Source organism: Nestor notabilis, unplaced genomic scaffold (genome assembly GCF_000696875.1).
Source record: "Nestor notabilis isolate BGI_N333 unplaced genomic scaffold, ASM69687v1 scaffold5800, whole genome shotgun sequence".
NCBI classification, from domain to species: Eukaryota; Metazoa; Chordata; class Aves; order Psittaciformes; family Psittacidae; genus Nestor; species Nestor notabilis.
In genome coordinates this window covers 86779-103158 of record NW_009909600.1, presented here as the reverse complement: position 1 = coordinate 103158, position 16380 = coordinate 86779, and the positions used below count along the sequence as shown (strand labels likewise).

At 36.6% G+C, this 16380-nt stretch overlaps 1 protein-coding gene across 1 annotated transcript; it reads left to right on the top strand.

Moving 5' to 3' along the window:
• Positions 1-117: 117 nt before the first annotated feature.
• LOC104403840 (vitamin D 25-hydroxylase) lies at positions 118-2395 on the top strand (the record flags this gene model as incomplete). The annotated part of the gene is made up of 2 exons (XM_010012142.1): positions 118-447; positions 2038-2395. Coding segments are annotated over 2 exons (506 nt in total), but the record flags the coding sequence as incomplete, so codon positions are not given.
• Positions 2396-16380: the final 13985 nt, after the last annotated feature.

The following is a 16380-nucleotide window of genomic DNA, read 5'->3' as shown; positions in this document are numbered from 1 at the left end:
TTATATAAGGTAGTTCATGTTTCAGCATCCTTTAAGAAGTATATATTTTATAGCTTAAATTAAAAAATTAAAGGACATTACATAATAAGCATCAACTTTTATTCCTGTTCCTAACAGGGCAAGTTCAAAAAGAAATTGAATTAGTCATCGGCCCAAGCAAAATGCCTGCCTTAGAAGAGAAAAGCAAAATGCCATACACTGAGGCTGTTCTACATGAAGTTCTAAGGTTCTGTAATATAGTTCCACTAGGTATTTTTCACGCAACTTCCAAAGATACTGTTGTGCGTGGTTACTCTATTCCTGAAGGCACTACAGTCATTACAAACCTCTACTCTGTTCATTTTGATGAAAAATACTGGAGCAATCCAGAAGTGTTTTTTCCTGAGAGATTTCTGGACAGCAATGGGCAGTTTGTCAAGAAAGATGCATTTATTCCTTTTTCACTAGGTGAGTGATTCCTCCCACTGCTCCTTTTCAGAAACCTGAAGATGTATAACATAGAAGTCACAGCAATAAATCAGGAATGGACAGAATGATATAAAATTTCTACAGTTCTGATGAAGCAGCTATTTTAAAGATATTCAATATAACACACTCTGGACATAATACATTTTAGCATAATATATTTTATATAGATGAGCTCATTATTATATATAAACTAACAAAAAAGACAACACAGTATCTTCTGAGGAATCCAGACATTTTATATCATTGCAGCACATAAGTGTTACTTGTTTCACAATTAATAGTAATATGCTGCTAAAGTCATTAAATACAGGTAATTTAAACAACCAGCTTTCAAATTTCAGCATTCAGATCAGCACCAGAAACTGCAGACTTGATGCAGAACTAGCTTGGGGGTCAGCATGTGGCACTTCATTCTGCCCTAAGGAAATACTCTTGACAGTCCTAAATCATTATAGATTTGTCTTTTGATGCCTATAAAAGTGAGTAATTTACCTCACATATGATTACCAATCTGAAAAATTAGTTTTGTTGTTCTGGTTTTGGCTGGGTTGGAGTTTTATTTTCTTCCTAGTAGCTGGTACAGTACTGTGGTTTGGATTTAGTCTGAGAATAATGTTGATAATACACTGATGTTTTAGTTGTTGCTGTGTAGTGCTTACTCTAAGTTGATGACTCTTCAATCTCTCATAGTCTTCTAGTGAGGAGGTGCATAAGGAGCTGGGAGGGAGCACAGCCAGGACAGCTAACCAAATATTCCATACCATGGAATGTCATACTCAGTATATAAACTGGGGGGAGGTGGCCAGAAGCTACCGGTCACTACTCAGGGATGGTTGGTGTGGCACTTAGTTGCTGGCTGGGGTTAAATCATGACATCTGTATAAGCTAACTGCCAGGGCTACCTCTGCAGACCATAGCCTTGTGTAGAGAGTGACTTAGTTTACTGATCTGGGATACTCTTTCTCTAAAAATAGGAGACAGGACAAAACAATTCCCTTGGAATAGATGCACAACATCTAAATGGCCAAAGTTAGATTTGATGAAGTCTATTGTGTATTGTTTCTTTTTGCCTGTTTGACCTTACCAGTTCCAGATGTTGTTACCCATTCATCTGTGTCTTCCACTTTTATTCCCTGTAACTAGTTATACATAGAATGGGAACTAATACTTAAAGGCATTATCCAGACCTGTTTCATGTCTTTCTACTTCCCAAGTTATAATTATTGCCAGGTAATAATGACTGACAATAGATGCAATTAACAAATTAGTAGGGGACAAAGGCTGAAATTCACAGAATCGTTTTTCAAAACATCTTCTATCTAGATTGCAACTTCAAGACAAGATAAAGTAGCTAATAGTTTATCAGAATAAATTTGACAGAGTTTGTGTAGTGAGAGGAACAAATTGGTTTCTTGCTGTAAATTATCACCAATCCTCTCTTACAGAATACTGCAAAGTTTATATGGCTCCTCTTAGAACACAGAAATGACCATTCTTATTCATAATAGTGAAAATGAAAAAGAGTGAAAAGACATTTTAAGTCTTCCTAAAACTGTCTTTTCAATCCAGGAAGAAGACATTGCCTTGGAGAACAACTAGCTCGAATGGAAATGTTTCTGTTTTTCACTTCATTACTGCAACGATTTCACCTGTGTTTTCCTCATGGCGTGATTCCAGATCTCAAACCCAGATTAGGCATGACATTACAACCACAGCCATACCTCATCTGTGCAGAAAGACGGTGAAAAGAAGGATCTAGATTGGCAGGTAGAGCACAGGTTGCAAGTTGCAGCTGAGGACCTACTTTGCCTTCTATTTCTAAATGTCTTCATGTCAGAAGAAGAAAACCTTAAAGGACTTGCAGATAAACTCTTGGTTATTTGTGCATAAGTTAATAGTTTCTTTTTACTTGTTTTTCACAAAAAAACCCACCCTCAACCAAAACCATGAAACACATCCTGTGTTTAAAGTTGATGTTTTTACTCCAGAAGTCTGCTTTTAATTCTTAACTTCTTACTCAGCTTTTAAATACTTAATTACTTAACAAGCCATTTTACTTTGAGAGGATATTTTTATAAGCGTGGAGAATATGTCTCAAAATGTTTATACTCTGATTCATCCATGAAAATCTCATTTATATTATTCCAGCTAAGATGTTCTTTATAATTGTCCATTAAATTTACATAGCTAAAAAGTTTTTAAAGGTACCTATTTAAATTTATGTAACTCAGAATAAACTATCTTTACCAGCTTTAATAAATAGTTTATTAAAGGATTTTAGACCTTCCTTCTCTTTGCCTTATCTTCCCTGTTGGTTATAATTTTTCTAGTGAGTAAGATGACTCTCTAAATTCACTTCTGAGATCTTTTATGGCTTGCTTCTCATTTAGTGGCATATACTGAGTGTTCAGTTACTGCCATACTCCTGACAATCACACCAATTTTTTTTGCCAGTTTATTGCATTTCCAGACTATGTCCTCCATTGCCTCCCAACACAAAGCATTATGTAATGATTAATCTCTGCCGAAGCAGTCTGGAAAAAACAGTATCTGTGTTAGTCACATGTCCCTATACTATGAATAAAGAAAATAAGCTGCTCCTGAGTCTGATCAGAGAAGAGACCTTTTGGCAGGGAGACTGGAACAGGATGGGGAGAAACGGATTTTAAATGGATTTTAAACACAAGTTTTAGTCTTCATTTTTTATTCTTGACAGCTATTGCTTTATTGGTAGATAAAGATTTATGTAGGCCCTGCAGAAGAATCTGATACTCTAAATATGGTACGATCAGTTCCCACCATGTGGGGTGAAGTAGGGCCTCAGAACAGGGTTCAGAATGAAACATACACTAAGCAAGCTGCTCTTTAAGGGTGGGGCTGAATATTAGACCTTGCTCTTTATACAGCTTATGCTTCAACTTGGAGCTGCAGGAAAGGTTAAAGGCAGAATTCTGCTGACCTGATGTTTTCCGCTTATACGGAGCAGAAATACCTCCTTCTTTTGAAATAGCAAAGGAGAAGGATCAGAGCTAATACCAGTCCACTTATATAATAGTCTAGTGATTTAAGATGCAGTAGGCCCAGATTGAATTACTTACTCTGTCCGAGGGTAATCAGACCCACATCTCCCACAGAGAACATCTCAAACACATGTTCCTGGTGCTCTGAAGAGGGCTGTCAGGCTACTCCTGTTGCGGAATGACTTTCTGTAAAGAGGATTTAAGATTCAAAAAGCAGAGGAAGGAGGTAAGCCTGATTGCTGTGCATTGGGCACACCATGAAAGCTGCAAATAAACAAATATTGGCAAACAGTGGTGCTTCAGAGTCAAGATTGAGGCTTTTCTAGGTACCTGCCTAAGTAAATGTAGGGTGCTTGTGAAATGCTTAAGTGAAAATTGGGGAATCTACCAAATTTAGGTGCCTTCAGTTTGAAGCAATAACCAACAGGAGGGTTCAGTATTATAGCTCTGGACTCATGCTAAGTCTTCGTGTATCCTACCCTGTGCTCTTAAATGAGCCAGCTAGGGTTTTGTTAGTGTCTAGGCTTGCCTCCTGGGTTGCAAGAACTCTAGGACAGCCTTTGGTTAAAACATGATTCAGGTAATCCTGATCTAAGGGGGGGGATAATTATTAAAAAAAAAATAAAAAATCAAGAACCAGTTCTTGCAGGGGCTTCTCTCAGAACACAGCTGACCAGTGATAATTCCCTGTCGCTGAGGTATTCTGAGATCTAACTCCTGGCTAGTCTTTAATCCTTTTAGAGAGAACCATAATGATTATATGTCATTCTGGTTTATAAATCAAAACACCTTATAAAAGCCTCAGAATATCAATCCAAACTTTTACCATTACCTGCCAATTTATGGTGTCATTTAAGCAAATACACTTGACAAACTGTCTTTTCTAGAAATTGATATCAGTATTAGTCATATTTACATGTTTCATTACCAACTTTTTCATTATTTTCCCTCTGACTTAGAATTATCCTAATTAATAATTTGAAATACTGACACAGTAGTTTTTTCCAGTCCTCTGGAAATTCTCTATTGTATCAAGATTGATTAGTAATGAACATCAGAAACCAGCCAGATGAACAGAATTTCCCAAGGAGAGTTTTCTACAGCTGAGATATCTAGCGTAGCTGGCTGCTATTTAACATTGTTCAGGGGTTAAAGGTTGATATGTTAACCAGTATGTATTTGTCTGGCTGTAGATTTAAGGAGGAAGAAAGACATTAAGTAATGCATTGAGGTAATAGTGTTCCTATTTGCAGAAGTTTTTCCCATCTGGCTTTAAATGTCTTAATGTTTTGGATTAAAGCAATGTGTCCGGATACTGATCAAAAGATTTCTTGAAAGTTAAGTTGTAATGTCTGTTTCTGTACATTAATGCCATTTATTGTGCTCTCGGTTTCACAATTTTCCCAGATTTTATTCCCTCCAGTATTTTGTCTTTTGCAGTTAGCTCTTTGAACTAGAACTGGAAGTACTGTTTCCACATGCAAGTGTATCACGACAGTAAGAAGAAACTTTCATGTACCTTCTCTGTAACTCCACTGTCATTCTCAAAGGCATTGAAGGACTTCTTGCTGTAAACGTAGCTAAAAAATGTGTATTCAGCTTGCCTTTGCTGCTTTCAGTCCCTGTACAGCTTTGAATCATTCTCTTTTTCTAGTTTGCCCTGTTAAAAAGAATCCATCCACTTTGGCTTTTTTCTCTTCCTCTGAGATTACTGCAGTGTTCTTTGCACTGTTTTTTCAGTCTTGTTCAGTGTTTGTAAATGCAGGCAAGATTCAGGAATCTTTCCTAAGGAACAGGAATTTGAAGATTAAGACTTGATGCTATATTCTTTATGTAGTTATTTTAATTTCTCCTTGAGCAATAACTAGTTGTCAAAGTATAATCACAGAAATTCTGCTAATTGGAGGAGACTACAGTCAACATACCATTGTACTAGTTTGCTATATCACATTTAAAGATCTCCACAGCCTTCTACAATGTAATACTAGTAGGAAGATTGTGAGCTGCTCTGTGTTTCTCCTACATCCTTTTTCTCCATCTTAGCTTTGGTTTTGCATACTTGCCTTAAGCCAGAAACTACAAAAGTGGTTCTGGGCCTTTGCTCTTTTGTGACATTTCTGTACCATGAGAATGGGTGCTTTCTGCTCTATTTTTCAGAAAGTCTATTCCCGTATCTACTCCTAGACTTAAGGCCATGCCCAATGCCTCTTGCTATCCAGCAGGAGATTGCTTTCTTAACAGTGAGGCAAGAGCTGCAGTCAGCACCACCACAGTATCTTAAATCCCCCTTTCTAAAACTCTATCCTTGAACTTAAGTTTTTGGATTAACCTTGGCCATGCCAGTATCCCCAGAAACTGAAAAGGGAACACTGTAAGCATGTCATTTATGGTACTGAAAGAATGCCAAAGAAAATTAAGCACTTAATTTTGCTGAACTTGCAACCAGTTTCTGTGATACTGGGGAACATAAGCTCAGTGTGAACCAAATAAATACAGGAAGATTCATTAATTTATGTCTTCAGAAATTAACTATACAAAGTGATATTTCATAAAAGTTCAAGAAACATGGCTTCTTCTCCAAAAGCAAGTAGTTTGAATTTATTGTGACATATTCTTTATCTGCATCCAGAATATGTTGTGATATGATGTGAGAATCATAATAATGCTGTATTGTAGTTTGCCAGTACATACTAGAAGTAGTTCAGCTAACTTGGACTATATTCTAGGATGCAGCTGCATCTTTTTTCAGTGAACAATCTCTCATGTCTTAAATCTCAAATTCTCTTAATGGGATGATAGAAACAGGGAAAAGGAGAACATTCTAGCTGATGTTTATAATATACCATGCATTCTAATGTTATGTACACACTATCAAATTTGTAGTATTTAACTGGGAACTAATAACTGCCCAGAGAACTGGTCAAACCTGGAAAAGAGAGAAAGTCAAATAAAGAAAAAAATTATAAATAGGGAAAAAAGAATAGATTGAAAGCAGAAAGACAGTGGGTTCTATTTTTTGCAGCTATTCACAAATCATCCTGAAGCATGAGTGGTTTGTCTGGAAAAATAATTACAGTTCCTTTGATGACATTTCTGAATTGAATTGGCAGAATTTTTCAGACTAAGTACCAGAAATTGCTGTATCTGTAGCAGCCAAAGTGCTCTTTCAGACTGGAATTTACAAAGAGCCTGCTTCTTTCACCCTTAAGTCAAGTATATCATAGAATCATGTACAGAATCAGGGTTGGAAAGGAGCCAAATTTACTCATGTTTAAGATCTGTAATGTCTTAAGAGCTAAAATATATCTGGAAGATGTGATCTCCCTTGTTTGTGGTTTGAGCATCACTGCAGGAAACATGAACTGAACCTGCAAGGGAAATGGACTTTTCATTGGGCAGAACCAGTAGTTCCTTCTGCTATGGGGTTATGTCACTGTGTTACGGGTAAAGGAAAGCACAGTGCCTAGAAGCCCTAGAAATCTTCAAGGAGAGCAAAGTGAATATACTCTCTGTAGACCCAGAATAATTTAGGTTATATGGGACCATGATGTGGCAGTAGCTGAGGGACCTTGCTTAAACAGGCATGGAGATCTATGGCAATGCCATTTTTAACCTGCGGGTGGCTGGACACCAGCTGGGAAATTTTCAGGTGTTTTGTGAGGATAGCTGTCACCACACGGACAGGAAAAACTCTTTGTGTACCTTCTGCATATGTTGAGAAAATAGGAATATCATCCAAAACAATGAGTTACCAGCCGGTCCAAAGTTTCAGTTACTCAACATGCTAAGGACAAACCAGGCAACTTTGCATGAGATGTTTAAGGTGAGCTAATTTCTTTGCAGATCATGTTCAACAAAGATTGTTGAAGCAAAAGGTCTAGGTAGGATATCAAGTCAGCTCCTAGTAGTGTCCAAGGTGAGATATTTGGGTTAGCTTTAGAGATGTACAGGCTTTTGCAGAACTCCACTGATTAGACTGCAAGGGAAGAGAAGCCTGATTGGTACCTGCTTGTGTAATAGCCATCACACTAATGCAGTTTCTCTGCTTATTAACCCAACCTACCCTTAAAGACCATTCTGCATACTGTGGACTCATTCCCCTTTCTTCTTCCTATTGACAGGAATATTAGCTGAATCTAAAACTGCTGAACAGATGTGCATGTCTCCCTTTCCTCTACACCTAATTTTCTTGCAAAGGAAACTTCAGTGTACTCCAAGAGGGAGAATAATTCTGCATCCGCAGTGTAGGCAGTGTTGATGACTAGTGTTACGGCACTGCACAGGATATTCTGACGTGCACGGATTTTCTGCTGCGGGAATTTGGCAGTCTCTATTCAGACGTATTCAGCAATTCTCTCCAGTTGTTCCTTGCCCATTACTAGACTCAACTAGAGTTTGAGGTGAAATCATGAATTTTTCTGCGTTTGTTTTGGTGGTCTCTCCTTAAACATCATCATTGTGCATGTAATTTTCTAATACAAGATTACTCTATTTTTCTAGTAATGTTGCAGAATTTATAAAATGATAATTCTGAAAGAATTCAGTTCATTTACATTCATTTCATACACTCATGCTACAATCTATTAATTTCACAGAGTTATGTTTTTTGACCTTGTGGGTCAGAACCAATATCAATAGAAAGAAGGTCTTTCCTTTGGACTCTACCCTTTTTGGACATGTCCAAATATAAATTGAGATGTCTGTGAGCCAGTGACACAGAAAACAGGCATAGGATTAGGGAAATCTATATTGAAAAGCTGTAATTCTGAAAAAGCTTGGGATTCCTGGTGTATTGTTAGTTAAATATGAACTTTAACTCTGCAGCCAAAAGATCATAGGATCATTTACACTGGAAAGACATTTAAGATCGAGTCCAACCATTAACAGATACAGAAGCTAGATATGTGCTGGCACAGTCATTCCTTAAATACTGTGTCCTGCTCTGCTGTCTATAATAGTTAAAGAAAAAAAAAGTAGTGTTCCTATAAAGCTGTTAAAGGGTTTATGCTAAATATTCAGGATTGCTGCAAAGAAGTGCTTCTGCTGATTTATGAGCTGACCAAATAGTACGTGATCGTATCAGGGCAGCACTATATCCAAGCTAATACTTTCCACTTCAGAATGATTTATTTCAGACTTTGTGACACATTGGCACTGCTAGACAGTTTTTTGGTAAGTTGGAAGCTTAAACAAGGCTCCAGAATATACACCACAGAAGTGTACTATAGAACATGCTGTCCAGTGGCACATTCAAGACAGTTCAATTTATTCAGAGAAGCCCTGTGGAGAAGAACTTGGGGGTGTTGGTTGATGAGAAACTGAACATGAGCAGGCTTCAGTGTGCGCTTGCAGCCCAGAAACCAACCATATCCTGGGCTGCACCAAAAGAAGCACGATCAGCAGGTCAAAGGAGGTGATCCTGCCCCTCTACTCTGCTCTTGTGAGACCTCACTTGGAGTATTGTGTATTGTTCTGCTGTCCTCAACATAAAAAGGACACGGAGCTGTTGGAGCAAGTCCAGAGGAGGCCACGAGGATGATAAGGGGGCTGGAGCACCTCCCATATGAAGACAGGCTGAGAAAGTTGGGGCTGTTCAGCCTGGAGAAGAGAAGCTGCGTGGAGATCTCAGAGCAGCCTTCCAGTATCTGAAGGGGGCCTACAAGAATGCTGGGGAGGGACTCTTCATCAGGGATTGTAGTGATAGGACAAGACAGAGATAGAAGACAGAGATAGAATTATTACACATGGGAAGTTCAGGTGAGATACAAGGAAGAAGTTCTTTACAGTGAGGGTGGTGAGGCACTGAAACAGGCTGCACAAAGTGATAAATGCTCCATCCCTGTCAGTGTTCAAGGCCAGGTTGGACAGAGCCTTGGGTGACATGGTTTAGTGTGAAGCGCCCCTGCCCATGGTAGGGTGTTGGTCCTTTCCAACCCTAACCATTCTATGATTCTATAATTCATTCTTTTGGTTTACTGAACACAGTTGACTTGGTTACAGTCTACATCTATCTAAACAGGGAACAAAAAGTTGAGAAAAAATTTCTTCAGTAAGTAGACAAGAATATAAATAGAAATCAAGGTGAAATATCTTTAAACTATGAACTAAGTGAATACTTTGAAAGGATCTAGATGAAGAACTGGTATATAACCAGCAGTGAAGACAGTTATTCCTGGATTGTTGCAGAAATTTTAAAATCAGTTATGAGACCTTTCTTCTGTGCTCTAGTTCTAATTTGCACTGTCTTCAGAATGAGTAGTAGACTACATAAATTTACCTTCCTGTCCTAATCATCATCTTATAAAATTTACTGTTCCCTCTGAACTCCAAATCTCCGCTAGCTATTCAAGTGTTAAATCAACCAAAGCTCACATAGCTAGTAGGTCTTTTCTTGATTTAATATGTTGTTCTGCTATATAATTGGACTCTGAACCTAACTCGGATTCAGTCTGTTCAAATACTGAAAATAAAATATTAATCTGCATTTTTTTAGCCTGAATTGAGCTTAATGGTTTGTACAAGAACTAGCAAGCAGATGAGGCAGATTATGCTGTCATAAAGATGGCACATTCGCCTGAAAAGCAGCAAGTTCTGAGAGAACACAAAAGAGCCAAATCACTTTGCAAAAGGAGTCAAAATAAGACTGCATAAAATTTGCAACAATGCACTGAATGGGAAAATATAAGGATTACGGATAAATGGGGGAGTCATAAAGGTGAAGATGCAAGATCAGAATTTATCTATTTGATGGACTGATGAAAATGCAAGATAACACAACCAAGTACTATTCAATATGACTATTCAATACGAGTCTGAAAGATAAACTCCCAGTACTGGTCTGTGAAGGTACAGACATACATTTTCATAGCTAGATGTCCACGGCGGTTGTTGGCTTATTTTTATTTGGCCTCATAATTCAAATGCTTTGTATAATCAAGATCAAATTAAACTTCCGTTCTGGAAATACTACTCCTTATTCTGTCCTTTCAAACAATACAATTTGAGGAGCAGCAGCTTCTTCCATTTCTAGATTATCCTTTTAGATATTTTTGAAGGCTGTCAGCTATCTAGATGTGGATGTCACCAGAATTAGGCAGAACCCATACTCAAAGTGGTAATTTCTTAGGAAGACTGCCAGACTTCAGGAGACATTACATTTGTTACATTCTTCTGAATATGTAACATTCCAAATAGATTAAATCCATTAAAATAATGGAGCATATCAGGAATATGCAATCTAATCCAATAGTTTACTGTTACCGCAGCAGATGGCTGCTTGCCTAGAATTTTACATGTGATATATACCAGCCTATAGTAATATACCAGAAAACAGAATAAACTTACTATTTATTCCCTTGCCGTTTCTAAGTGATGTCTTCCTTTTCTATGCTTGTATTAAAAATTATAAAATAAATATTTTAATTTGCAGAAACTATGACTTACCAGAAGCCTAAAAAAAAAACCACCTTAACTGCTTAACCCCACATTAGTCCCACTGTTAGGCTTTAGACAACAGGGTCCACACTGTACACCCTATGGCCACTCTTATACCCTCAGTAAAATGAGTCCTAGTATTTAAAAAATGGGTCCAGAAGGGATCTCAGCAAGTTACATAGCTCACTCATCTGACCCAGGAATATGTTTTTTTTCAGACTGTGTTTTATTTTCAAAGACTTCCCTAATCCTCCAAGGCAGTATATTTCAGCGAGTCACAGCCCTCTCAACCCTTAAACAATTTGCTGTGTTGGGCCTGAATCTTACTTCTTGCAATCTAAAGCTGTTACTTCTTGTCCTAAACACTATGAACACTGAAAGTATTATTCTGATTACTTTGCTCTTCGAAGCAGCCTTATTATTTAAAACCTCAGAGTATCTCACTCAAGTCTCATTTGCTCTAGACTTGGAAAAATCTCTGGAATTAATTTAACCTTTCTTCCTCTCTTTAGGCCATGTCTTCCATAATTCTGGTCAGTCTTACAAGTCTGTACTGGATTTCTACAACCTGTCTAATGGACAGATACTTTTCTTGGAGTTTGACATCTGAAATTAAAAACATTATTTTGATAATGCCTTATTTCTGATGAATAGAACAAAATTATCACAAACCCATTCTCAAAGATAAATAGGAGGGCTTCTTCATTCACTTGAGAGAAAGCTTAGTTAATATATGAGTCAGATAAATTGGCAATACCTTAGAGATTAATAAATTCTAGTAGGATAAATGTCATGATAAAAAAAGAGGGGTACACTAAGTCTATTTGAATGACCACATATAGGAGCAAGTTTGCACATCTAACTGGCATAGGTGACAAAGTCTGTACATGCAATAAGTAATGTCAAGCTTACCATTTGGATTTTTGGTATAAAACTTACATTTTAAGCTAAGCATTTGTCTTTATTTTTTATGCAAGAAAAATGAAAATACTTTGATCTCATGGTAGGTGCAAAGGGTTCTGCTGATTCGGAGAGATGCGTCAGAAGTGACTCATCACCTGTTTTTTTGGCAAGATATTTAGAACATGGACAAATCACAAGGTTAATGGTAGGAATAATACGAAACACTACACTCTCTCACTGTTATTTAAAGGCTCTACTGGTTTAATGTTATCGCACTCCTATTTTTCTAAAACCTCACGGATAAACCACAAGGCAGAAGGTTTCTTCTCAGTATAAGATTTTTACTCTCTTAACTTCGATTTCACAGATGGTAACATTCTGCCAGGTAATACAACCTGCACAGTAGAGTATCATATACACCAGATGCTATCACCTGTGATCTCTTGAAGCACAGAAACCAAAAGATGACTCACAGGGTACAGATTCCAAAAGAATCCTTCCGGTCAAATGTTTCCGACTGTGTTGTGCCCTTTCTAAAGGGTGTCTGTAGTATCAGATAGAACCAAGCAATTGTCAATCCCTTAAATATATTAAGCATCTATGATTCAGTATCCTGACTGTAGCATAACAATAGCATTTAATGTCAGCCAATTTCTGGACAGGTGTTTCAATCTCAGTACCAAGGGAAAACAGTTTCTCTTTTATGGGAGTAACTTTCTGTAGCTTAAAGGTGTTATTAACAAAAAAAACTATAGCTAGTTTTGTGGTTTGTTTGGGTTTTTTTTTAAATGTTGAGTATTGCAGGTAACCAGAAGTATTCTTTCCAGTCTAAGCCAGAAATGTCTTAGAGAAATGTGATTAACGAACGGACAGCAAAACCACTGAGACAGAAGAGCTCTGTATCTATTACGCAGATTCAATAGGATGTGGAGGATATACACTATGCCAGGAGGGTCACTGCCAACTAGAAACTCAAGTGCATTGGATGTTTATTCTATAGCAGCTTAATCCATAAGCATAATTTTCTCTTTCCTCTGAAATATGACCTTATTCTTTCTCAGTTAGCAGAGGACAAAAGTACTAATTACTTATGGCCCTATTAAATGAAATCACATAGGGCAATATCTGATGAATGAATAAATGGTAAATGAAATCAGAATCTGCAGTATGATTCTTACAGCAAGTTCAAGGCTTACTTCGAAAGATATTGAAAATTCTTTGCACAAATGAAAGCAATTCATAAGCTCATTGCCTTAACACAGACATGAAGCAGCACGTAGTCCAGAAACACAATACTGAAGAAAGCTGAAGGAAAAAAAACCCCCAAAACCACTGCTTTAATCATAATTTTTGTACTTTGTTTTACCAACTTCATATATTTATTTTCCCTCATCTAATCTTTATTGGCCACATTAAAATAAATGTTCTTAAACTTGCATTACAAGTTTAAGAAAATTTATGTTGTTATTAGTAGTATAATTTAATTTTCACTTCTATTTTAATTTTTAATAATCCAAATATCCTTAGCAAAGATATCCTGTTTCCACATTCTATCGAAGACAATGAACTGGCTTGAAACAATAAACAGTGTTTCTCTTCTGAAGAAGAACCATGTGTGTGTGTATGCCATCCTTACATCTCCTTTCTAATTCTCATCACTAAACCAACTCCATCTTTTTACTCCAAAGTGTGTCTCTCAGGCTGGGGTTCCTGATCTCACACTCATCAGTGTATGAGACACTTCCAGTTCTGCACCTCCCACACCTTCTCAAATGTTTATTGGACAAAAGCGAAAGTACTGCACACTGTTAGTGCCACACATTGGATTACCTCAAATTCTGTGTATACTTTTAGAGGAACTAGAAGCCCAGCCTCAACTATGCCTGCCCAGAAGGAAGCAACAATGTTAAAAGTGACTTCTTGAATTCTGGTAACTCCTTTTGTTGATTGAACTGCCACTGGTTGTGGTTAAAATTGAATTCAAGAGCAAAAATGGTTCTATACACAGAGCAAATCAGGTCTTGCAAAACTTCGTTAATTTGGACTTACCATGAGCAACATTACACCAGTACTTTCAGTCTGAATCTTAGACTTACCAATCAAGTTTGTCAGAGGAAGAATTCATGGGAAGAGGATCCATGTAGTTAGTTTTGACTGGTTCAACACCACTATAACATCCAGATCTCCAGAGGCATGGAAGGAATTTGGTGCTTACAGAAAACTTTGTAGTGAAGTTCTGTATCCACTCTATGCATAGAAGCAAGTAATCCAACATACATTGTAAAAGGCAATGAGAATGAGGAGATGGAAGATTTTTGATAGGAAAGGGGCTGAAGACTTTACTTAAACCTGAGAATATTATCCATAAAAGGTGTATCTACTGTAGCAGCATAAACTTCAGTGTAGAGTAATTCGGCCTACTTCTTCACACAAAGAAAAAACCGAAAAAACAAAGGAACCCCCAAAAAAGTGAGTATTGCTTTAGAACGTATTTTATGTGTGTTCTTTTGCCTACTTTTCTGTGCTCCTTAGCATCCCCTGGTAACTGTGAATTGAAGTGTGATCACGGATGTAGATTGGTGGTAATATCTCAGTGGGTTGTTACCAGAATAAGTGATATGCCTTATATGGAGATGTATTATTGTTGACAACAGCTCAATCAACACTGAAATGGCCTTCCATTATCATTTCTGAAATATAAAGACACCTTCAGTTACAGTTACGTCCACTTCTGCAAACATGCCCTGAACCAACCTTTGATGACGTTTGTATATTCTTTCCCCTTTGCTCCTAGAGTACCAATTAGTCGCATATTATGTATACAGAAATAACAGACATTTTAAGGTGGATTTTGAATACATTAATAATTAAACATATCTTTGAAGCAAGCTATTGTAACTTGAAAACATCTAACTGGAAATACATGTGAGCATTATAGTTTATTAAAACAATGGGCTTTGCTACTTGTTTCTGAATTTTAAAATTGCTTCAGTATTTCTAAAGAGTTTAAGGAAAACCTGAGATAAAAAAGTTGCTGGCAAAGTTGTCACCAGATATAAATGCTGCCAATGCTTTAGTAATAGATAAAATGTTATTTTTACCTTCTTATTTTATTCTTTGTATTAGTTTTAAATATTCATTTTTAAAATGAAACTAAATGGAAAACTGTCATGTAAAATTACATAGCAGTAACTTCAGACAAGCTCATTTGCATCTTTTTTCAGTTAAAGCAAAATGAAACTAAACAGTAACAAAGTGATTTTTTTTATATACAAACACAAAAGCTAAACACAAAATGCTGACAAAACTGAAACAAGCATAATTTCTGTAGACTTCAAATTATCTGTTAGGAAAGCATATGAACAAGATATGTAAAATACAAGTGAATGATCAGTAAGTGCCAGCTTCAGTAGTGCAACATTTTATTAATGACAGAAATACCTGGTTTTTAACACTGCTTATGTTACATAAAATGCAGTGATAGTAATAATGGCAGCAAAGGGGGATTTGGCACCGAATATATAAAATAGCAAAAGCACGTCTCAGTGGTCTTCTAAATGGATGAACAAAAAGCTTATTAGTGGAAAAGAATAATAATAAAAAAAAGAATTCCTTTCAGTTATTTCAACTGGCCAATTAAAGAGCAGAATAAAAATTTGTTTGTGTAACATAGTGCAATACAATTTACACAAGGTTTTCTTAGGAATGTTACCTTTTTTTCAAGTCAACTGATGTAAATGTAAACACAAATATGCTAAGTTTAGGAGCTTACACACATGTGCATTTGTTTCTATTCAATTCAACTGCACAGCATATAAATGTTTAGTACTAAAAGGTGCACTTTTAAAACTAGTTTTAGTTGTGACTTGCTTGCATACTTGTAGCCAAATTTATGCCCTTTTTTCTTATTATTATTTAGACCTACAATGGTAGTGTTCCTAAAAATACAAGCGTGGAATGTCTAAGGTTTGTTTGAAAACTCAACAATCTAAAATGTAATATAATACAGTGATGCTTATCTTACTATCAGGCTTTACACGAAGTTTTCGCCATCTGCTTTCCGTCTATCTATTTCAGGATGTACGCCAAACTTGAAGGCAATGTAAGCTGTGTCTGTGATAGGAGAAAAGATGCAGGGCACATGAAAATACACTAGCCATTTTGAAACAGTAGTTTATCTTTTTTTTTCCTTTTTTTTTTTTTTAACTTTAGTTCTCCTAAAGTTTTACATACAAAGAATAAATGAAATACGATCTTATTTCCTTAAAATTTAATACTGGAAATTGGTGTAAGGTAAAAATCTGTGATGTGGTTGACTTGTTTTTAAACAGGAACCTGAGTAAGGGCAGGAAATATAGCATTAGACTTAAAGAATAAGATTCCTTAATAATTTAAGTAGCTGAAAAGGTTTTTAATGTTCTACCACAAAACAGCAAGGCAACAGATGATAATGGCCTTGTATTTGATGAATTACCATGAACACCCACTGCAAACCTTAATATTTTCTGCAAAAATAAAACATCAGGTTATGCACAATAATAAAAAGCATCAGAAA